This window comes from Pituophis catenifer, unplaced genomic scaffold, assembly GCF_029215685.1.
Source record: "Pituophis catenifer annectens isolate HBS135680 unplaced genomic scaffold, rPitCat1.0.hap2 SCAF_7, whole genome shotgun sequence".
Taxonomy (NCBI): Eukaryota; Metazoa; Chordata; class Lepidosauria; order Squamata; family Colubridae; genus Pituophis; species Pituophis catenifer.
Window position 1 is genome coordinate 78,756,580 of NW_027256887.1, and position 23,546 is coordinate 78,780,125.

Here is a 23,546-nt window from a genome sequence, read left to right on the forward strand (position 1 = left end):
TAAACCTTCTTGTACCTCAAATGATGTACAGTTATGGTTTGATCTCTTTGCCTTTTTCAATCACATGTCTATTTTTTATTGATCACTTGGTGGAACTTTGGTCGAATCATAAGACTGAACATCTGGTGTCCTACTGGTCTATTCTCTGACACATCCATCGCCTAATTGAATCACTTTGATTTCAGGGCTTGAGATCTGTGTCCAAACCACTTCTCTGCCTTAATCTTAGACCCCATCTGTGTATCATTTCTTCTCCTATCCTATTTCATACACGCCTATTTCTGTCCCTTATATTATTGATGGCACCATTTTGAATTGCATTTGATCTGTAACTTGATCTCAAGTTTGCAGACAACTGGCTTGAACTCATGCAATAGCTATCCAATTATCCTGACACATGGGTTTTTTATAGCTGCTTTTCTGACATCTGCTGTTTTTATATGATGCCCCCAGTTATGGGGTAGAGGATGATGTCATTATATAATTTAAGAAAGTATAAAACTCATAGTAAGAACTTTTGTAGGATTTATTTTTTCTTCAAGGTATTGTGAGAACAGTCTCAGGAATGTTAGGAATGCCAGTAATCAGTAATCAGCAATCAGGAGACATTTCTGAAGCATCTTCTCTCTCTCTCTCTCTCTCTCTCTCTCTCTCTCTCCCTCCCTCCCTCTCTCTCTGTTTATGTATGAAAAGAGGAAGTATGGGAAGACTTCAGGGAAGAAATTGAGGACTGAAAATGACTCTGAGAAAAGCAGAGCCAATGACTGCAGTGGAATGAAGAGCTAGTAAGTAGACCTTCCCTTTGATAATTCCTCTCTGGACAAGGAAAGGACTTGAGATCACCCATAAGTGCATCAGGGAGTTGTTCCTCACAAAAAGGCTGCAAATCAATAGTCTCTGGTTAGTTTAGCACTCTGGAAGACAAGAGAAAGTCATGTTTGAGCAAACATGACCTTTTGTGGCCAGCATCTATGAAAGGTTGCCAGGTTTGGATATTTCCTTTTTGTAATCACTTTTGGAACTGCTTTCCAACAATTAGGAACTTCTGCATCAACAGGTTTTATAGCATCAATTTTTAAAAAATCATTTTTAAAAGTTTTAATACAAGTTTAAGGACTTTTTTTGATTTTTTCCAAATAATCAGAAAAGGGTAATTAAAACTTTGATTTTTTAGAAAATTACAAAGTGACTAAGGGCCCAGATAAATTTGAAATAGGGTCTTGGAATTAATTATAAAAGAATCCTTCCTGTGAGAAAAGTTTTTGTTTTCAATTCTTAAAAAGAAAAAAAGATTAAAGATTAAAAATTGGATACTAGAGAAAACTAGAGGAACTAAAATTTACAATTAAAAAGAACTTGACTTACAAATACAAAGTGAAGCAAAATATTTTAACATTGCACATATTAAAGAATATTTTGGCACAATGGATCCAAAAGATAATTTTAACCCTCTAAACAGAGATAGACTGTGTTTAAAAGATGTTATAAACAAGTTTTACCTGATAAGATTGAGACTGATTTGAAAGTAACAAACCAAGAGAGTGGCCTGGATAATTTTCCTATATTGCATTTACAAAACAGTTTTGTTAAAGCTTTGAAGAATTTTGTGAGAAGGGATAAAGGAAAAAAATAAAAAGAAACCAACTTCTAGAACATTATTTGAACGGACTAAAGATCAAGATTGTTAGAAGTAAAAAAAAGGTGGGAAAAATAAAGTTGGTTTATTTGACCAAGGTTAAAATAGATATGTTATTATCGCTGGTAGCCCTTAATGGACTTTTGCTAACATCAGAACTGAAATGAAAAGGCTTAAGGATTTGTTTATAGATAAGAGGTGGGATATAGGAAGAAGAGATAATTTGTTGTATTTTAAGATAAGATGATAACTTACTAAAATTGTTTTTGCTAGTTGTGATGAAGGAGGAAGTAATTTCTTTATATATTTCTTTTCTTTTTCTTTATTATATTTTTCTTTTCTTTTTCTTTTTTCCTTTCTTTTCTATTTTTCTATTTCTTTCCATTTCTTTCTCTTTTTCTGCATCTTATTTTCTTTATATTATTTTCTTTATATTATTTTCTTTTTTAATTTGTGTTTAGTTTTTATTGTTATAATTTTTTAAAAAATTACTACTGAAAAAATGAAAAGGAGAAATACGTTCTTTCTTAACTCATTAAAACATATTCTAAATTTTAACTATTAAGTGAATAGCTATCATAAAGATGAACGGTATTGCATACATTTTTATCTATCTGCATTACTAGGAACACTTGGAATCAAATGAATATAAATAGTGCTGAGTTCTATATTTTGGAAGCGGGGTCTCTGGCCAAAATCCATAGTAAAAAGGCAGCCAGCAGCAGTGGTTGCATAATTCCATGTTTCCAGTTTAATCCCAAGTGCTCCCTAAAATTAGCTCTCCACAATCTTCTTCCAAGCAAAAGACCATTTAAAAAGCAGAATATTAACAATGATTTCACTTTATTACCAAAGGAAATGCTTCAGTGCAGAAATCAAAGCTCTTCATTGTGTTACGGTACCACACTATCTCATGCAAAGTTTTGCCAAGGAATGAATTAGTCTAAGGTTGAATTTACTAAAAAGATTCAAGAGGGCCAAAATGATGAAAGATGCAAGTGTCATTTAGGGGGAAAGAGCAGCTACATTTCCTTCAGCACAAAAGCTCTTATTGGTCATATTAGGGCACTGATGTAGGATAAGGACCGGCAAAGAATGGGAGCAGAGTCAAGAGAGAAATCAGTCTGGAATTGTTATGTTCCCACAAGCGGTCTCAGTTCAACCCCTCTTGAATTCCATCAACTCTTATCTAGCACCAATCTAGTGCTGACATAAATTGAGTAGATTCTTGTGTTTAGGCATGAGTAATAAATCAGTTTAACTAGATTGAATGTATGGTCTTCATTCTTTGCACCTGAGACTAATGGCAAAAGCCTCTTGATTAATAGATGGATTGTATTTACTTCCTAATGACAGAACCACTAGCAATAGTATAAAGGTAAAGGTAAAGGTTCCCCTCACACATATGTGCTAGTCATTCCCGACTCTAGGGGGCGGTGCTCATCTCCGTTTCAAAGCGGAAGAGCCAGCGCTGTCTGAAGACGTCTCCGTGGTCATGTGGCCAGCATAACAAAACGCCAAAGGCACATGGAATGCTGTTACCTTCCCACCAAAGGCGGTCCCTATTTTTCTACTTGCATTTTTTACGTGCTTTCGAACTGCTAGGTTGGCAGAAGCTGGGAGAAGTAACAAGAGCTCACCCGATCACGTGGCACTAGGGATTCGAACCGCTGAACTGCCAACCTTTCGATCGACAAGCTCAGTGTCTTAGCCACTGAGCCACCGTGTCTCTTTCACAATAGTATAATTATTGTCTAACACAAGATGTGCTACAATCAATTCTGAAATAATAGTGAAATAATAATGACAAATATTAATTCAGGACACAACTTTCAGTCCACACTCTGGTGGAACAGAATCCACCATCTCCATTATTTTAGGCTTTTAGAAGGCAAGTTAATGGAAATCCAAATCATTCAAAGACCCTTTTCAGGTAATTTTACAGTTTACTGGTAGTTCTAACTTAGTGACCACAACTGGGACTGGTAACTTTGTCAGTAAGCATCACGGTTACTAAGTGGAAAGCCACATGACTGCAACAGAGTTGCAACCACACTTCTGCTTTTGTGAATAACTGTGGTCATTAGAGCCAAACCGCACGTAGCTGTGATGTATGATTTTATTTCCACGTTCATCATTTAACTCTGCTTATCACGGGCCAATTGCGAAGCACACAAATGGCAATCATGTGATTGTGGGATCCTGTAATGTTACAAATGTGTGTTGGTTGTGAAGTGCATGAATATATCATTTTCAGACACTCTTCTGAATCTCTTCTTAAAAACCTCCAGTGATAGAGCACCCACAACTTCTGGAGGCAAGCTGTTCCATTGATTTACAGTTCTCGCAGCCAGGAAATTTCTCCTCAATTCTAGGTTGGAGCTCTCTCTGATAAGTTTCCAACTCTTGCTTCTTATTCTGCCTTCAGGTGCTTTGGAGAAAAGCTTGACCCCATTCTTCTTTGTGACAGCCCCTCAAATATTGGAAGACTGCTATCATGTCACCTCTTGTCCTTCTCTTCGTTAAACTAGACATACCCAGTTCCTGCAACCATTCATTGTATGTTTTAGCCAGTGGTGAAATCCAATTTTCTTTTACTACCAGTTCTGTGGGCATGGCTTGGTGGGCGTGGCTTTGTGGACGTGGCAGGGGAAGGATACTGCAAAATCTCTATTCCTTCCCCACTCTTGGGGGAAGGATATTGCAAAATCTCCATTCCCACCCCACTCTGGGGCTAGCCAGAGGTGGCATTTGCCAGTTCTCCGAACTACTCAAAATTTCCGCTACCAATTCTCCAGAACCTGCTGGATTTCACCCCTGGTTTTAGCCTCCATCCTCCTAATAATCAAAGCCAGAAAGGGCAAACTGAAAAAAAAAAAAGGAGCACTTATGGAAATTAACTTACAGGCATTATACACTAATGGTCCTGATGCATTCAGTATGTACCATTTCAAGTAAATTGTTGATTTAAATATTCCCTTCCTTTTGTTTTACAAAATGCCTTCTGGGAAAGCAATCCAGATTTCATTCATTTTCTTATATTGTGACCCCCACCCAAATCCTACAACCCTAAAACCACAACCCGCCTTCAAATGTGTTATGAGCAGCCTTAAGGAAAAGGGAGGGGAAGCAGTATTGAAGAGAACAGTACTTAAGAGATATCCTGATTTTGTGCAGACCATAGCTTTGAGATTGAGTTTGCTGGCTTTTTCAAAAGAAAGTGGAGAATTAAATATGTCTGACATGACACGGAGAAAACAATCCTTTTTCATCCCCAGAATTACATTTATGTAGACTTTGGGATTCACTGATTAGATACTGTACGTTTGTTGCAGAGGTGGGTTTCAGCAGGTTCTGACCAGTTCTGTAGAACCGGTAGCAGAAATTTTGAGTAGTTCAGAGAACCAGTAGTAAAAATTCTGACTGGCCCCACCCCCATCTATTCTCTGCCTCCCAAGTCCTATCTTATCAGGAGGAAATGGGGATTTTGCAATATCCTTCCCCTGCAGTGGGGAGAGAATGGAGATTTTGCAGTATCCTTCCCCTGCCACGTCCACCAAGCCACGCCCACCAAGCCACACCAAACCCACCAAGCCACGCCCACAGTAGTAAAAAAATTTGAAACCCACCACTGGTTTGTTGTTACAGAAATAGCTAGTATATACCAGGGCTGGTATTCACTTACCTTCGCTACTGGTTCTCAAATGTGAGTGCATGCGCAGAGCATCAAAAACGGGACATGATGATGTCCGGGCAGGTGGGCGAAGCCTCCCGCAGCCACCACTACCAGTTCGCCCGAACCGGATAGAACTGGTCGAATACCACCACTGGTATATACTAAATATGCAAAGCAAAATGTTGAGACCTTTATTCTAGTGCACTGAAAATTATTGGGAGTTAATGCTTTTTTCCCTCTTTTTTCCCCTTACCCCACACTTCTCTCTCCCTCCCCCCCAACTTCTTAATATCTCACTATCTTTATTTTATATTTTGATGACAGAAGACAGCAGTAGTGATAGATGTAGCGGTGCCAAGTGACAGCGATTGGAGAGTACCAGGGCCTGAAGGAAGAACTAGAGAGGATGTGGAAAGCAAAGGCCAAAGTGATCCCAGGGGTGGTAGGAACACTTGGAGTTATGACTCCTAAACTGGGAGAATGGCTCCAAACACCTCAGGAGTGACATCAGAACTGTCTGTCCAGAAGAGTCCAATGTTAGGAAGAGCTAAGATACTGCACAGAACTCTCGAAGTCCTGGATTCTGATAGAAGACTGGAGATTGAGGAAAACACATACTACCCATAAGGGTCTCATTTCTTTGATTGTAATATTTAATGGGGCTATAACTGTGATGGCTAACCTTTTCGGCACCAAGTGCTGAAACTGGAGCACATGCACCGGAGCGCTGAAACCCGGAAGAGAGCAGCTGGCTGGTGCGCATGTGCCAGCCAGCTGGTCTTCACGCGGTGGCCAGATGCTCTTCTGAGTTCCGTCACACACTTGCGCACCGGCCAGCTGGTCCAGCGTGTATGTGCACCAGCCAGCTGCTCTCTTCTGGGTTCCAGCGCACACATGCACACGTGCCAGCCAGATTGTCTTTGTGCAAAGACCAGCTGTCACACCAGAACCAAGAAGAGCAGCTGGACGCCGCATGCATGCGCACCAGACCCACTAGCTGCCATGCAACAGAACCCGGAAGAGCGGTTGGCGATGGCCCACAAAGAGGGCTCAGCGTGCCACCTCTGGCACACGTGCTATAGGTTCACCATCAAGGGGCTATAAGATAAAAAAAGATGAAAATAGTTGGACGGAAAGCTGCATTTTATTTCATTCCGCCCCCTCCTCTCATCCCATTTTGATCTCCTGCTCCACCAAGCCGATTCTCCAAACGTATTTTCTAGAGCCTTTGATGAAGACAAGAATTCTTCCTCCCTCCAGCCATTTTCAAGGAGGCAGAATTAATTTCCTAGACTTTTACATTCATGGAGGATGACTTCCTTACAAATTGATTTGCAGAGAGGAACGAAGAGGCTGCCATCTCCTAAACAACTCGCTAGCAGAGCCCATCTCCTATCAAAGATCACTATACCTCAATATTTCTCAACCTTGTCAACTTTAAGATACCTAGACTTCAACTCCCAGAATTCTCCCGCCAGCATTGGCGGAGTTTAGGTCCTCACATCTTAAAGTTGGTAAGGTTGAGAAACACCGCTGTACTTATTCTCCATCACTTTTCAATGGTGCAGGTTTTCTTTTCCTATACTTTCAACATCGTCTAGCTCAGAGGTCTCCAACCTTGGCAACTTTAAGCCTGGAAGACTTCAACTCCCAGAATTCCCTGGGAGTTGAAATTCTCCAGGCTTAAAGTTGCCAAGGTTGGAGACTCCTGGTCTAGCTGAAGGCATTTCTAGCAGTCTGGATACCCTACAGAGCTCCAAAGCAGTTTTGAGGTTTTGGGACCAGCTGTTTCACTTTAGGAAAAACTCATTTTCAAGAACACCCAGCCTTACTTTTGATATATCCCAACTTGGCTCAGTATCCGGATATTATGGATGCACACCCACAGTTTATCCTCATATTTGCCTGCTGGGTGGGAAAAAAAGAAGAAGCCAAAGAAGAGCAAATTTCATAACAAAACTCTTGTTATGAACTTTTGGGAGCCATGCATTGCCTCCTTTGTTATGTGTTTCATCACAGATTCCTTCAGGTTCTTGGCAAACTTTTCAGTTAATATTACTTGGCATGGACTTTCAACTGTCTGGCCAGGATGGCAGCGTAATATATTCAGCACAAACCACAGTTCCAGATGTAATGGTGAGGGATATGCTTTCTTTCTGGCAGTTTTACAGAAGGAATGGTCTTCCTGACTCTATAGATCAGAGAAAATGCAGACCATCCGTGATCTATCTCCTTGAATCCAGGCTCACTTTCCTGTCAGCCTTGTGAGGTAGTCCAGACAAGAAGAACACTCAGGAGTACCTATCTATTTTACATTAAAGTTACACTAGCAAAATCTTGCAAGTCTAAAAATACCACTCCCCACCCCACCCATATACACACCTTTACAAGTCCAAGAAAACAAGAAGGGTTCCTCCTGAGATATTTGCCATATCCCCATTCCTAGTCTGTGGCTCTTCCTCCTGTCTCCCAAGGCCATTTTCACATATCATTACATCCAGGGGTGGGCTTCAGATCCTTTAGCAACGGGTTCGCTGCCCTGTTGCTGGGTGGGCATGGCCATGTGGGTGTGGCCTAGTCGGCCACTCGCACTATGGCAAAGGGGGGTTTTCACCCTCCCCAGACTCTGGAGGCTTTCCTCAAGCTTCCGGGAGAGTGAAAACAGCTTCCCCCGGGGTCTGGAGGCCCTCAGGAGGCCGGAAACAGGCCCATTTCCGGACTTCCAGAACCTCTGGTAGGCCCGGTTTTTGCCCTCCCACACCCTCTGTGCAGCCACTGCACTTACCTGGAATGATGAACGGGCTGCGTGGAAACTCCTGGGAAGGGAGGGGCAGGGCGGGAGGGGAGGGGAGGGGTGGGCGTGGCCAGCCAAGGGTGGCATTTGGGGGTTCACTGAACCCCGACAATCGTTGGCTAGAGGATTGCCCGAACCCTGATGAATCCCCAGGAGCCCACCCCTGATTACATCACCGGGTGCTGACTGAGTAATTTAGATATATCTTTTTTTTTTTTTTAATTTGATTTATATGCCACCCTTCTCTGGAGACTCAGGGCGGCTTACAATGCGTTAAGCAATAGCCTGCTTATCTGCTATCTGCTCTCAGAGCAAGCATCTGGCCTCTTTTAAGAAAAATAAACTCTACTGAGAGCGTCAGTAGGAAAAGATGAAAACCTAGGAGAAGGTGAAGAATAGCTTACTGAAGCACAAGCGTTGGCAACTCACTTTAGCCAATATGGCCGGATGGTTACAATGAGATATTTAGACCCAGGTTAAAATCCAGGCTCATCTATATAAGCTCATTGGGTAACTTTGCCCATACACTCTGTGATTCTTAAACTGGAGGTAATGGGGAGTGTTCTGGGGGGTAACACAGAAATGTATTTTTCAGAGGCAGCTCTTGCTGCTGTAGGTTGCCTCTATTTTCTTTTTTTATTTCAGCTACTCTTTTGCCTTTTAACTCTCCCTCAATATTCTTTGGCTTGAACAATTTCTACTACCACAAGGCCTAAATTAGCAAAATTATATGTGATTTTTACACGGAAGCAAGCCATGAGAGAGAGATGAATGCCTTTTCCTGCAAACCAGATTCTTCCCCCAAAGTGACAATGCTCTGAATACAGGAAATTGCTACAAAATCAAGTCTTTTCAGAAATTCACATGGACCTCATCAAGGGAAGCATTTTAGTTCTCCGTGGTGCTACTAACATGCTACAGTAAAACAGAAGTACTTAGCAGAGCAAACTGGATCCATGCACTTTTCAGGAGAGCGTGGGTGGGTTGATGCCCGTAACAATCTGGATTATTATTTTTACCGAAGGAGTGCCTCAGGATGAGGGTACCCCAACTTTGCTGTAATATAGGAATTAAAAACAAATTCCACCCAGAACATTTCTTTTCATGCCTGGTACAGGATGTGCCTATGAAAATCCACAGATTGCTTGAATAACCTTGTTCTGCTAATATATACCTTGATTTGCAACAGTCTCTAGTCTATAGGAAGAAAGTTATATACTGTAGTACTGTAGTTTTTTGTACCATTGTAAGAAGTTTGCACCCACCCCTTTCCTAGAGGAATGAAATATTTTGGGAAATATTCGAGAGGCAGAATATTATGTTTCCCTGGATGAGAAATGGAGAAGCATGTTTTAACAACGAAGCAGCTCCCATCTTCCTGCCCCCACCCATTGTCAATGGCCAGAGGCAGAAACTCAATCTTTGTCAATGGACCATCATCTGCAACACAATAGGACCCATCTAGCAACAGAAATTCACCACATGGCACCTGGGAAGATTACATCAGCCAGCAAGGCTAGCTAAGACCCCCACCCCCTGGGAATCTGACAACCAATCAGGATACTCTTTCTGGGCCCCAGGAAGTTCAAAGCCAGAGAGGGCATAAAACCCGGGGACTCGCTGCGTCTTGCCCCTTTCTTCTATTCAGGAACTCAAACCATGTGATCCTGTCCACCATTAAACCATCTTTCCAAGCAGTCTCCATGTTTCCAGTGTCTTTTTCCCCACTTGGAACTGAACCAGGAGGATATTTCTTCCTACACCATCTTTACTAGAATGTAGGAATTAAAACTGCAAGTTCCAAATTGCATGACTAGATGATATTGCATTGATTTTTCTAAAACTTTGCAAGTGCTAGGAACTAATCTGATTGTTCCTCCTCCTCCCCTCCTCCCCCCCTCCTCTCCTTCCCCCTCCCCTCCTGCTCCTCCCCCGCCCTGTGCTTTTCTTGGCAAGTGGTTTGCCTTGGCTTTCTTCTTGCTAAGAGAGAGAGATAAGAACTGGCCCAAGGTTATCCAGCTGGCTCACAGTCTGATGGTTTCTAGCCTGGTGCTTCAACCAATACATCAAACTGGTCATTTTCACCTGGGGGGAATAGTCGGAAATGCTACCAATTTGTAAAAAGTTATTCACAATGCCTACCTGACATTAGCCAGGTAATTCAGTGGCAAATAGAGATTCAGTAACCTCAACGATAATGGACGATCTAAATCCCAAAGGTGTTTTTACAAGAGGCAATTGGACTTCCCTCCTTTTTCCTTGAAGATGTTTCACTTCTCATCCAAGAAGCTTCTTTAGTTCACTTGTAGAAAAGACCTACCAAACCACAATCTGGATGACTAAGAATCTCCATAGACAAAACCTAAATCTATCTAAAGTGGTGGGATTCAGACGGTTCGGGCCTGTTTGGGTGAACCGGTAGTTAAATTTCTGGCTGGCCCCTCCCCTCCCCTCCCCTCCCCTTCCAGGAGTCCCCACATGTCCCATTTTGGCTTCCAGGTAAGCGCAGGGAGGCCTACTAGGCCCAAAACGGGACGTGGTGGGGAGGCGCCCCCCTGGGCCCATTTTCATTCCAGGAAGCTGCAGGAGGCCAAGTGCAGCCTATCACACACCCTGGTCATGCCCACTATGGCCACGCCCAGCCGGTCATTATGGCAGAGAACCGGTTGTTAAATTATTTGAATCCCACTACTGCCTAAATCCCAACTCGTTTTTTAAAGACACTGACTGAATAAGCTCCAGTGGTTTGCAGGTGACAAACCAAGGAGGAAAAAAAAGAAACTTACCTGACTTTCCTACTCCAGCTCGCCCAAAGATGGCCAGTTTTACCTCTGCGCTCTTAGCCATGGCAAGGGGGACACACCGCAGGCTGGTGGCTTCGTCACTGATGTGTCCGAACCGATGCAAAGGATGACTTTCCCAGCCCAGCCTTCAACCTCATCGTATCATCATGTTTTCCAAGGAGAGCTGTGAGAAAAGACCCACCAAAGAGAATTAAAGAGCTCACAAGGAGAAGGCAGCAGATACTCTCAACTATAGGCAATTTCTGAATGCTACCTTCGCGGCACGTCAGAAAATCCTTTAAACCAGTTACTGTACTGTCATCTGCATTGAGCACACCGTGGCCGAGTTTCCATAATACCGAAAGATCCAGATAAAATGGGGATAGCAATCTGTCATTCTGCATATTGCCGTAACATGTTCTGTGAACCACACCATCATATATCACAGCCTGACTAGGTGGCTCAGTGGCTAAGACACTGAACTTGTCAATCAGAAAGGTCGGCAGTTCGGCGGTTCGAATCCCTAGTACAGGTCTCCTGCCTGAGCAGGGGGTTGGACTAGATGACCTCCAAGGTCCCTTCCAACTCTGTTACTGTTACATCAAGGCACAGTATTGCAGGATCCAAACTGGGTCAGTCACTGGGACCAGAGGTTTTGTCTTCTGAGCTTTTGGACTCATGCTGGAGCCCACCTTCAGGGAACTTCTCTCTAGCAGGTGTTGTGGCCTGTCGGCTGCCAGCAGAGCTAGCTGCAGAGTCAGAGGAGGAAGAGGTTGAGGGAGGGCCTGGGCCAGCTTCAGAGCCCTTGGAAGGCTCCAATGAGGAAGCAGGATCAGAGGCAGAGGCAGAGTCGGGGCCTGAGCTGAGTGAGGGGGATGAACAAATGGGGTCCATCCAGGGGTGAAATGCTCCCGGTTCCGACCGGATCGCCCGATCCAGTAGCGATGGTGGCGAGTGGTTCGGAGAACCGGTAGCAAAAATCCCTGCCCCCCCCCACCATGCCCAGCTGAGCCGTCTGTTCATCAGAAGCTTTTTTTTTTACTTTTAAAAGCATTTTTTCTACAACTTCTTCCACCGAAAAAATGCTTTTAAAAGTAAAAAAAAAGCCCCTGATGATCGCGCGGCTCAGCTGGGATCTCAGAGGCTTTTCAAAGTATTTTTTTCTCCAACCTCTTCGGGGTTAAAAGAGATTTAAAAAACGCTTTAAAAGTATCTCTGACGATCCCAGCTGAGTTGCCTGATTGTCAGAGAAACTTTTCAAAGCATTTTTAAAAAAACGATCAGGCAACTCAGCTGGGATCATCAGAGAGACTTTTAAAGCATTTTTTTCTGCAACCTCTTCAGCGGAAGAGGTGGTTAAAAAAATGCTTTGAAAAGGCTCTGACGATCCCAGCTGTGTTCCTGATCGGCAGAGGCTTTTCGAAGCATTTTTTTTGCATTTGCAGAAAAAATGCTTTGAAAAGTTAAAATAAAAAAAAAGTTGGCCATGCCCACCCTGTCACATTACCCCCCCACCAAGCCACACCCACAGAACCGGTAGTAACAAATTTTACATTTCACCCCTGGGCCCATCCCAGATGCCCGTATGCGCAGAGAGAAAAAGAGAGGAGGGCAAAGGAAATCAGTAAGCCGGCTCATAGGGAGAGGCAGACGCAGACAATAACCAGCCCCTCCCTGGCTGGGAAATAAATAGGAGGGGTTTGGGAATGGCCGGTTGTCGCAGACAACTGTTCGTTTCTAGTATACGGCAAGAAATTCTGATTTCTTGACTAAACCCAGGTTGGTTGGTACTTTTGATTTTTTGTTTATCCCTGTGAATAAAAGACTGTTACTGCCCTGTTATAAAAAAGGGGTTGTTTTACTCGTGAGTAAACCTCTTATCAATACTTACAAAGGCTGAGTCAGAACAGCAGAGTGTGTGAAAATCTTTCACACCTGACACCCGCTTTGTTATCCTGCCATCACTTCTCTCCATTTCTTGCCATTTTTAATCTCTTTCCTAGTTTTAAATAATTTGGAAATACTCAGAGTTGCTGGAAATTGGATGGCATATAAATTTAATGAACCATTATTTTCATCAGCAGCAGCAGCAATTTGCACTGGAAAGGTATGAGTTGATGTCCTGGAACTGTGGTGGCACAGTGGTTAGAATGCAGGCATTGCAGGCAAACTCTGCCCACAGTGAATAGTTTGATCCTGACAGGCTCAAGGTTGACTCAGCCTTCCATCCTTCCGAAGTCAGTTAAATGAGGACCCAGATTGTTGCGGGCAATGTGCTGATTGTGTAAACTTCTCGGAGAGTGCTGTAAAGTACTATGGAACGGTATATACATTAAGTGCTGTTGCTGTGCTCACCGTAACATTTATGCAGAGATTTAGGAAAACCTCCAAAACATGTCCATTATTTCTTTTTTTTTTAATGGACGGCCTAAGTTTGCCTTGTTTCTGAGGAAGAATGTCTGCTTTCAAAGGACTTTTTTTTTTAAACCTTTCAACAGTAAGGAAAGAATGGCCTAAAGGTTTTATTTGTTCCCTATAAAATACTTGTTTTCTACATTTGGAGAGATTTGCTCTTAGTGTATACCTACGTAACTGAAGGAAGTATCCAGATGCATCAAGGTTCAATTTATAGTACTGCTATTTCTTTATTTTTTAAACTCCACTTTTCCATTGTTCAGCGGGTCAAGACAGCTTCAATTATTGTTCCCAGCATCTGGCCTTGAACAGTAACTTTTGAAGCATTATCTGAAGTTGCTTAATGTATAAAAGATACATGAAACCTTTGGCAAAGCTCTGAAAAAACCCTGGAGTTTACAGTAACCCCCTTTTTATTAGTCAGCAGGAATTACTTTAAAAGCTCGACTAGTGGGGAAAATGAAGCTATCTTGACATTTCTCCTAAACAAAGTTTTGCGCTAAAGGTATTCAGAAGCTTTTTGGATAATCAGCATCAGATGCAGGATGGAGAAAGCTGGAAATGTTTGGTTGAAAATGTGTTCCCTTGAAGGAGCACGAAGCTTACCCCCTCCCCGTCTAATTCTTCCCCATCTGTTGGATGAAGGTATTATGATCCAGAAATGTACAAGTCCGGGGCATAGAGAAATGATTCCCTGTGCATCGATGCTGAATTCGAGATATTTATGACTCTTAATCCAGGGAAAAAGATACGACATATTGATGTATTTATTCTTGTTGTGTTCCTTTGCCGTTGTTTACTTTATCGTTCTACTGTTTTACTTCTGTTCTGTTTACATTCCTTTCATTTTTCTTCCTTTTTATTACTGTAAGCTGCCTAGAGTAGCCCCACAGAGAGACAGGCAGAAAATAAATTTAACAAATAAATTAAAAGGGATTTGATATTGTAGGAAGTTAGCACCCACCCCTCTCCTAGAAGAATGAAATATTTTAGGAAATATTAAAAAGGCAGAATGTATTTCCCTGGATGAGACATGTTTTAAAGACAAAGCAGCTTCTTGCCTCCCCACACCTTTGTCAATGGGCCATTAAGGCCTCAGTCAAGCTCACTCATTCCCCCCACCTTTGTCAATGGACCATCATCTGCAACACAATAGGACCCATCTAGCAACAGAAACTCCCCACATGGCACCTGGGAAGATTACATCAGCCAGCAAGGGTAGCTAAGATCCCCACCCCCTGGGAGTCTGACAACCAATCAGGATACTCTTCCTGTGCCCCAGGAAGTTCAAAGCACAGAGAGGGCATAAAACCAAGACACACTCAGCATCTCGGCCCTTTTCTGTTCAGGAACTCAAACCATGTGATCCTGTTCACCATTAAACCATCTTTCCAAGCAGTCTCCATGTTTCCAGTGTCTTTTTCCCCACTTGGAACTGAACCCAAATGGATATTTCTTCCAACAATATATAAGTTCTTTTTTTTTTTTAATGATATGAAACTGAACCTCTGCAAGCTTTTTGGCTTCTTCCATTCAATGGTGTCCAGTTTTTGGAAACTGCCTGAACAAAGCATGCTCATCACTGCTCATGCCACCACATTCTGGGCCAGTTGAATCTTGCACAGACATTCTGAGTACCAAAAACAATTTGGGAGGCTGTATTTTTTTTCTTCTTTTGCCACAGGAAATAGTAATCCTTGAGTTTCTCTGGGTGGAAGTGTAATATAGCAACAAGTACAGGTAATCATCGGGTTATAACATGATTCGGACCAGAATTTCTGTTGCTAAGCAATGTGATTGTAAAGCATGACATCGTACAACTAAATTACTTAGTGATGGAAATCCCCGCAGTCCCAGTTGCCATTGTAAGCCCAGGACTATGTGAGTCATTAAGTGAGGACCTCATGTGGGTATGATGATTATGATATGTGATTATGATGAGGTCATAATCACATATGGGAAGAGGCAGGAAGTCTAAGCAAGCAGGCTGGTGCGGGAGAGCTGAAGGTAAAAGCTACAAGTGGGCAGATGCCATGGAGAAGCAGGTAGATGCTAGGTGCAGATGCTAAGGTGCACAAGAAGGGATATATGTGGGCAGAGGGACTGTTGACAGGTGCCACAGAATGCCACAGAATGTGGGCAGGCACCCGTCCACATTCTCCGAACCATTCAAAATTTTTGCTACCGGTTCTCCAAAACCTGTCAGAACCTGCTGAATTTCACCCCTGGTTTCTTCTAATTCTAGTATTCCAGTATATTATATTCTACTATTATTTATTATATCCTTATTATCATTCCCCTTCACCTCCATTCCTTGGGAGTAACACACACACAGACACACAACAGTGGTGGGTTGCCCCCGGTTCGGACCGGTTCGCAAGAACTGGTAGTAAAACCGGCGGGAGGCTCCGCCCACTGACCCGGATGTCATCATTGGTGATCTGCGCATGTGCAGAACCGTGCACGCGCGATGTGAACCGGTAGTAAAGGTAGTAGAACCCACCCCTGACACACACCCCACCTGTCTGTGCTTCCAGTGCCCGCCCATCGTCCTAGCCAGCCTGCCTCATGGTTCCCTTGCAGCTTAGAGCACAGGACTGAAGGAACTTCCTCCTGGGCTCTGGGCTCTTCAACATTTTTATCAATGAACTAGGTGAGAGACTTGAGGGGAAATTCTTTCCCTTGTTCAATATAACCCTTCCCACCCGCCACCCCCCCCCAAAAAATTATGATGGATTGGGGCAATTTATCTATCTTGTTAAATGCCTGTGGAGATGCTGCAATGGTTATAAGTGCACAAACCACCTGCAAGTCACTTTTTTCAGACCCATCGTAGCTTTGAAAAGTCATTAAACGACTAGTCATAAACTGAGGACTGCCTGTACAGTACTTGCAACAAATGGAATGTCTCTGTCTCTATCTGTTGAGACTCTAGAAAGAGGGCAGAGAAGAGCAACGATGATGATTAGGGGACTGGAGGCTAAAGCATATGAAGAACGGTTGCAGGAACTGGGTATGTCTAGTTTAATGAAGAGAAGGACTAGAGGGTTAGAAGGTCCCTTCTAACTCTGTTATTCTATTTCAATTTCTATCTCTGTATGTCTGTAAAGGTAGTCCTCGAGTTACGACCACAATTGAGCCCAAAATTTATGTTGCTAGGTGAAATATTTGTTAAGTGACTTTACCCCCATTTTATGACTTTTCTTGCCGCAGTTGTTAAGTTAGTAACATGGTTGTTCAGTGAATCTGGCTTCCCCCGTGGACTTTGTTTGTCAGAAGGTCGCAAAAGGGGATCACATGACTCCAACCCCCCTCCCGCCCAGGACCTGCAACCGTCATAAATAAGAACCAGTTGCCAAGCATCTCGATTTTGATCATGTGACCATGGGGATGCTGCAATGGCAGTAAGTGTGAAAAATGGTCATAAGTCACATTTTTCACTGCCGTTGTAACTTTGAATGGTCACTAAATGAACTATTGTAAGTCGAGGACTACCTGTATCTCTCTTTCTCTCTCTCTCGCTAACTATCTATCTCTATCATCTCTCTCTCTCTAATGCTATCTATCTCTCTATATCTATCTATCTCTATCTCTATTTATCATCTCTCTCTAACTCTCTCTCTAACTCTCTCTATCTGTCTATCTCTATTTATCATCTCTCTAACTCTCTCTCTCTCTATCTATCTATCTCTTTATCATCTCTCTAACTCACTCTCTCTCTCTGTCTATCTATCTCTATTTATCATCTCTCTCTCTCTAACTATCTGTCTACCTACCTCTCTCTCTCTGTCTATCTCTCTATCTCTATCATCTCTCTCTAACTCTGTCTACCTCTCTCTCTCTGTCTCTATCTCTATTTATCATCTCTATCTCTCTAACTCTAACACATACACACACACACACACACACACACACTCTAACTCTGTCTGTCTGTCTGTCTGTCTGTCTGTCTGTCTGTCTGTCTGTCTATCTATCTATCTATCTATCTATCTATCTATCTATCTATCTATCTATCATCTATCTCACTCATCTGACTCCAAACACCACAAGGACCAGACTTTTATTCTGGAGATTTTGTAATAAGACAAGACAGCTCCCGAGATCAAGTGGGTTACACGCAAACAAAGAGTCTTTTTAAAAAATATATAACATTGTTTCCTGCTCTATCCAATAGCTCAAGAATGTTTATGACACAGATATAAATTAATCTGCTAAAAGTCTCAGTAGGATGAAAGATTGGGATTAAAAAAAACAAAACACCCCAAACTACTGTCATGATATAAAGGTTACATGTTTCAAGCACACTCACAAATTTGTCAAAGCTTCAATTTTAGAGGATTTCAAACGCCCAGAATGTTATTTATTTATTAGAGATAAAGAAAGGAAATGTCAAAATCTACAGTCAGTCAATACCTTTATTTGGCTCTGACAAACATGAGTAACATTGTAAATGAAAACTTCAAGGCACTTTCTAGTATGCTTAGAAGGTTCTTTCTTGGAGGATTTTAAAACCAAGGATCAGCAACATCTAAACATTTTCAAAGAACCAATACAAAAGAACCAAATATTTACATCCCCCTGTTCCTCAACCTCAGCACAGAGGTGGGTTTCAACAGGTTCTGACCAGTTCTGTAGAACCGGCAGTGGAAATTTTGAGTAGTTCAGAGAACCGGTAAATACCACCTCTGACTGGCCCCACCCCCATCTATTCTCTGGCTCCAGAGTCCCAGCTGATCGGGAAGAAATGGGGATTTTGCAGTATCCTTCGCTTGGAGTGGGGTGGGAATGGAGATTTTACAGTATCCTTCTCCTGCCATGCCCACCAAGCCACACCCATGATGCCATGCCACGCCTACCAAGCCACACCCACAGAACTGGTAGTAAAAAAATTTGAAACCCACCACTGCCTCAGCACCTTTAAGGTGCATGGAACTACAATTCCCAGAATACTCACTTTGAGAAACGTTGCTATGAAAAATCATATGTGAATCCTTTCATAAGAGCCTTGGTAGTACAGTGGTCTAAGGCACCCTGTTATTAAGCTGGTTAATAAGACCAGCTGCCTGCAATTACTGCAGGTTCGAATCTCGCCAAGGCGCAAGGTTGACTCAGCCTTCCATCCTTTCTAAGGTAGGTAAATTGAGGACCCAGATTGTGGGGGCAATAAGCTGACTTTGTATAAATATACAAAAGGATGAAGGCTATTGCTGAGCACATTGTAAGCCGCCCTGAGTCTCCGGAGAAGGGCGGCATATAAATCAAATTAAAAAAATAAAATAAAAAATAATAATAAAAAAAAAACAAATATGAAGAGTTCCATTGGAGGCAAAACCTGACATCCCTTCCGTGACCTGGAACCCGTTTTGCATGCAAATATTTAAATTTGGAACTAGAACTTATTCTCGGGTATTTGACGTTTGATATGCCAAATGGAAAGAGAAGCGCAGATCTCCCCTTACAAAACTGCCTTTAAAAGAAAGCGTAGACGGACGCATTAATTTCCTTCTCTAATGTTATTTGTCTACAGGTAGTCCTTGACTTATGACCACAACTGACACCAGAATTTTGGAGTGAGCCGCGCCCAATTTTACAACCTTTCTTGCCATGGTTGTTAAATGAATCACTGTCCTTAAGTGAATCACCAGTTACGTGAATATGGCTTCCCCCGTTGACTTTGCTTGTTTGGAGCTGACCAGGAAGCTTGCAAATAGCAGACACATGAAACAATGGTGGGATTCAAAAAATTTTACTACCAGTTCTGTGGGCATGGCTTGGTGGGTGTGGCAGGGGAAGGATATTGTAAAATTTATTTATGTATTTATTTATTAGTTCAATTTATATGCTGCCCTTCTCCGGAGCCTCAGGGTGGCTTACAATGTGTTAAGCAATAACCTTCATACTTTTGTATATACCTGCTTAGTAGGGCTTTCGGCCTCCTCTAAGCGGTGTTCTTTTTTATACAAAGTCAGCTTATTGCCCCCACAATCAGGGTCCTCATTTTACCTACCTCGAAAGGATGGAAGGCTGAGTCAACCATGAGCCTGGTGAGATTCGAACTTGCAGTAATTGCAGGCAGCTGGTGCTAGCTAACAGCACTTTAGTCTGCTGCGCCACCAAGGCTCTATAAAATCTCCATTCTCTCTCTACTCCAGGGGAAGGATCAGTGGTGGGTTCTACCAGTTCACCCCGGATCGGGCGAACTGGTAACGGCGGCAGCGGGAGGCTCTGCCCACCCGCCCGGATGGTTTTGCGCATGCGCAGAAGTGTGGGACGCGTGCACACGCACGAACAAACCAGTAGCAAACTAAACTGAAACCCATTACTGGGAAGGATATTGTAAAATCTCCATTCCCACCCCACTCCAGGGGAAGGATACTGTAAAATCTTCATTTCCTCCCGATCAGCTGGGACTCGGGAGGCAGAGAATAGATGGGGGTAGGGCCAGCCAGAGGTGGTATTTACCGGTTCTCTGAACTACTCAAAATTTCTGCTACCGGTTCGCCAGAACTGGTAGGAACCTGCTGAATACCACCTCTTGATGTGAACCCAGGATACTGAAAATACGTTCCTGAATTCTGATCTTATGATTGTGAGGATTCTGTTGACAATGTGAGGACCGGTTTTTCTGTGCCGTTGTAACTTCAAATGGTCACTAAAGCAAATGGTTGTAAGCCGAGGATGAGCTGTATTTGTTTCCTTAGCAGACCAGAGAAATGCTCCTAGATCAGGAGCCCCCAACCCCCGGGCTGTGTCCCACTACTGGACAACAGTCTATTCTGAATTGGCCTGTGCGAGTGGCTGGCCAGAGCGAGCACAAGCGCGCAACTCAAGGTGTGTGAGTGGCAGGCCAGCAGGAACTCTACCGAGTGTGCGCCAGCCCACTGCTCTCATGGCCCAGTTCCCCTCCCCCTCGCCAGGCCGCCGAGCTGCAAAGGTTGGGGACTACTGTACAGATAGTCCTCACCTTACAACAGTTCATGTAGTGACCGTTTGAAATTACGACGGCACTGAAAAAAATGACTTATGACATTTTTCACACTTACAACCATTGCAGCATCCCCATGGTCACGTGATCAAAATCCAGACACTTGGCAACGGATTCATATTTATGACAGTTGCAGTGTCCCGGGGACCATGTGATTCCCTTTTGTGACCTTCCGACAAGCAAAGTCAAGAGGGAAGCCAGATTCACTTAAGAACCACATTATTAACTTAACATCCGCAGTGATTCACTTAACAACTGTGGCAAGGAAGGTCGTAAACTGTGGCAAAACTCATTTAACTCTCTTGCTTAGCAACAGAAATGTTGGGCTCAAATTTTGGTCGTAAATCGAGGATTACCTGTACATGGAAGATGAGAAGTCAGCAACTACCCTGTTCCCCCGAAAATAAGACATCCCCAAAAACATTTAAACACAGAGCTGGAAATCAGGTAAGATGGCAAGAAGAGCCCCATCTTGCTCCACGCACCCCAAAATAATAAGACTTCCTCGAAAACAAGGCCAAGCGCTTATTTCGAGGTTCAAAAAAAATATAAGATGGGGTCTTATTTTTGGGGAAACACGGTAGCAGCTAAATTTGTCATCCCAGCTGCCAATCTGAAACAGAACAACGTGGAGCTCTGCAGACCACGAAAGACCCATATTATTACAAGAAAGTTGTATATAATTTAGGATGCTGCTTAAAATAATTTGTTCTTTATGTTACAAGTCTGTTCAGGAACCAGATGGAGTTGAGGTAAGATTTTACAGTATATGTCGACTTTTCTAATCATTCCCAAATTTTCTGAAGAGTATTTGATAGCGACAAACATTTCCAGGAACAGGATACTGTATGTCAAGTTAGTTTTACCGATAACGTTTAAGAAAACGATTGTTAAAAATAGTAACAGAGTACTTTATAACACATACAGAATTCCTGCATGCTGTTGGATTACAACTTTTTTCTCAATCTCAGTAACTTTTAAGCTGCTGGCTGGAGAATTCTGGGAATTGACGTCTAGATACCTTAAAGTTGCCACTGGCGAGAAACATAGGATTACATTAAGCAACCAAAGTGTCACCAACTCATCCAAGGTCATTTTAAACCGCAAATGGTGAAACCGTGAGCCTCTAATCACATCACTCTTCAAAGATTGCAAAAGGAGAGCAAGGGGAAAAAATTACAACCAAAAAATTACATCCCAAAAAAGTTGGGATTCCTAAAACATGTAACCTAGCAATCTGGTCAAGCTCTTTGCAATACCTGTAGGATATTTTCAGCATCCTCTCAGAGGCCTCCGAACGTAGCCAGCTGCAATTTTAAAACAGACAAGCTTGGAGAATCCTGGTTTTTCTTTCAGGTTTGGCAAAATATGTTGCTCCAACCCAGGTTACAAGTCCTTAACGTATTCTGCAGATCTCAGTTCCCAGGTGTGTTAAAACAGGCAGGTTACTTTTAACTGCTGCAGGTTTAATGAAGTGATATGGGCAGAGTTTGTACATTCTGCTGAAGGAGTAGCTGAGGACCGTTTTCCCCACACTTAACGACCGTTGCAGCAACATCCCTATGGTCAAAGTGATCAAAATTCAGATGCTTGGCAACTGACTCATGCTTATGACGGTTGCCGTGGCCCTTTTTGCGACCTTCAATGAGAAAGCCAGATTCACTGAACTAAGAAGCCTGGTGGTGCAGTGGACTAAACTACTGTTAAAAGTAGTATTTAGCTGCCAGCTGCCTGCAATTACTGCGAATTTAAATCTCACCAGGCTCAAGGTTGACTCAGCCTTCCATCCTTCTGAGGTAGGTAAAATGAGGACCCGGATTGTGGGGGCAATAAGCTGACTTTGTATAAAAAAATAGAACACCGCTTGGGGGGGGGGGAGCAAAAGCCCTACTAAGCAGGTATATACAAAAGTATGAAGGCTACTGCTTAAAAGCATTGTAAGCCGCCCTGAGTCTCCGGAGAAGGACGGCATATAAATCAAACTAATAAATAAATAAATAAATAAATAAATAAATAAATAAATAAATAAATAAATAAATAAATAAATAAATAAATAAATACCTGTGTTACTGACTGAACAACCGCAATGATTCCCGTCTTAGGTCGTGAAACTGGTGCAACGCTCACTTCCCCAAATGTCTCAGTTAGCAACATAAATTCTGGGCTCCATTGCGGTCGTAAGACGAGGACTGCCTGTACTTGGTTAATTGTCTCCTCCTAACTGAATGGGATTTATTATTTTTTTTTTGCATCCTGGAAGGAAGAGTTAGAAGCTTCTTGTCAGGAGCTTCTTTGCATCGTTTTCCCAGCACCCTCAGAAGGGGGTGGGGGAATGATTAAATCATTATTTTCTCGCCCCTTCTGCCCCTCTCACCCCGCCAAGGTTAGGGCAAGGATGATCTCCAGGAAAGTGATCCACCGCTTCTTGGATAGAGAGAGAACCACTCATTTCTCTCTCCAGCGACCAGCAAAGCTCGGCCAGTCCGCTTGGAAATCTACCCCAACCCCGGAGGTTCACTTGGGGCTCTTTCTGGGCTCTTACCTCACCAGACGTCCCGGGCAGCCCCGTGACTTGCCGAGCGTCCGCTTTCCTCGGGTGCTGCCGGTGGACCAGAAGATGCCAACTGCGCAGAGAGGATCCTGCGGGAGAGGCAGCGCCGTCCGCCCGTCCTCCTCCCCGCCTCGCAGCGACCTTTAGAGAAAGTACCGCAGAGAGCAGCGGGGAAAGCGGGGCGGGTTGTGGAGGGAAAGGGCGACCGGCGAGAAGAGATCCGAGCGGAGTGTGATCCCCGCTTCTGCCTCCCTCGGCTGACATACAACCCGGTGGTCGCAACGCGCAGCCCGGCTTTCTTTCTTTTCTTTTTTTTTTCTTTCTTTTTTTTCCCCCTTCTTTCTTTCTTTCTTTCAGATTTTTTTTTTTAAAGGAGGCTCGACAGCGTCACCTGCCGGCCGTCAGCCTGCACTGCAGAGCGGGTGGGGAAAGGCGAGATGCGGGCCGAGGCGAAGGGGGTGGTACGTGGCACGACCCGAAATTCTGCCCGCACGCACAAAGGGACGCGTGAATGGAGACGCACGCACGCACACGCACACACACACGCACCCTGAAAAGTTCATTAGTCCGCAAGGGCCGCCGATCTCTCCCTTGGGCGCAGGGGCGCCCGATGCCCTTTTGGCTCTTGTTGGCGAGTAACGGCGCTCAGCAATCGCCAGGCTGGGAAAATAAGCTTCATTTTTTTTCCCTCACAGTCTCAAGGAGA

The 23,546-nt window shown here is 43.4% G+C and overlaps 1 protein-coding gene across 1 annotated transcript in view; it reads right to left on the bottom strand.

The window, feature by feature from the left end:
- The window catches only part of RERG (RAS like estrogen regulated growth inhibitor), a 151,215-nt gene extending 128,273 nt beyond the window's left edge, over positions 1–22,942 (bottom strand). The window contains exons 1-2 of the mRNA XM_070947504.1: positions 22,832–22,942; positions 10,893–11,073 (exon numbers count right to left, since the gene is read on the bottom strand). Of these exons, the coding sequence (XP_070803605.1) occupies positions 10,893–10,953 (61 nt within the window). The 5' untranslated portion in view covers positions 10,954–11,073; positions 22,832–22,942. The remainder of the gene's footprint in view (positions 1–10,892; positions 11,074–22,831) is intronic.
- Between the last annotated feature and the right edge of the window lie 604 nt (positions 22,943–23,546).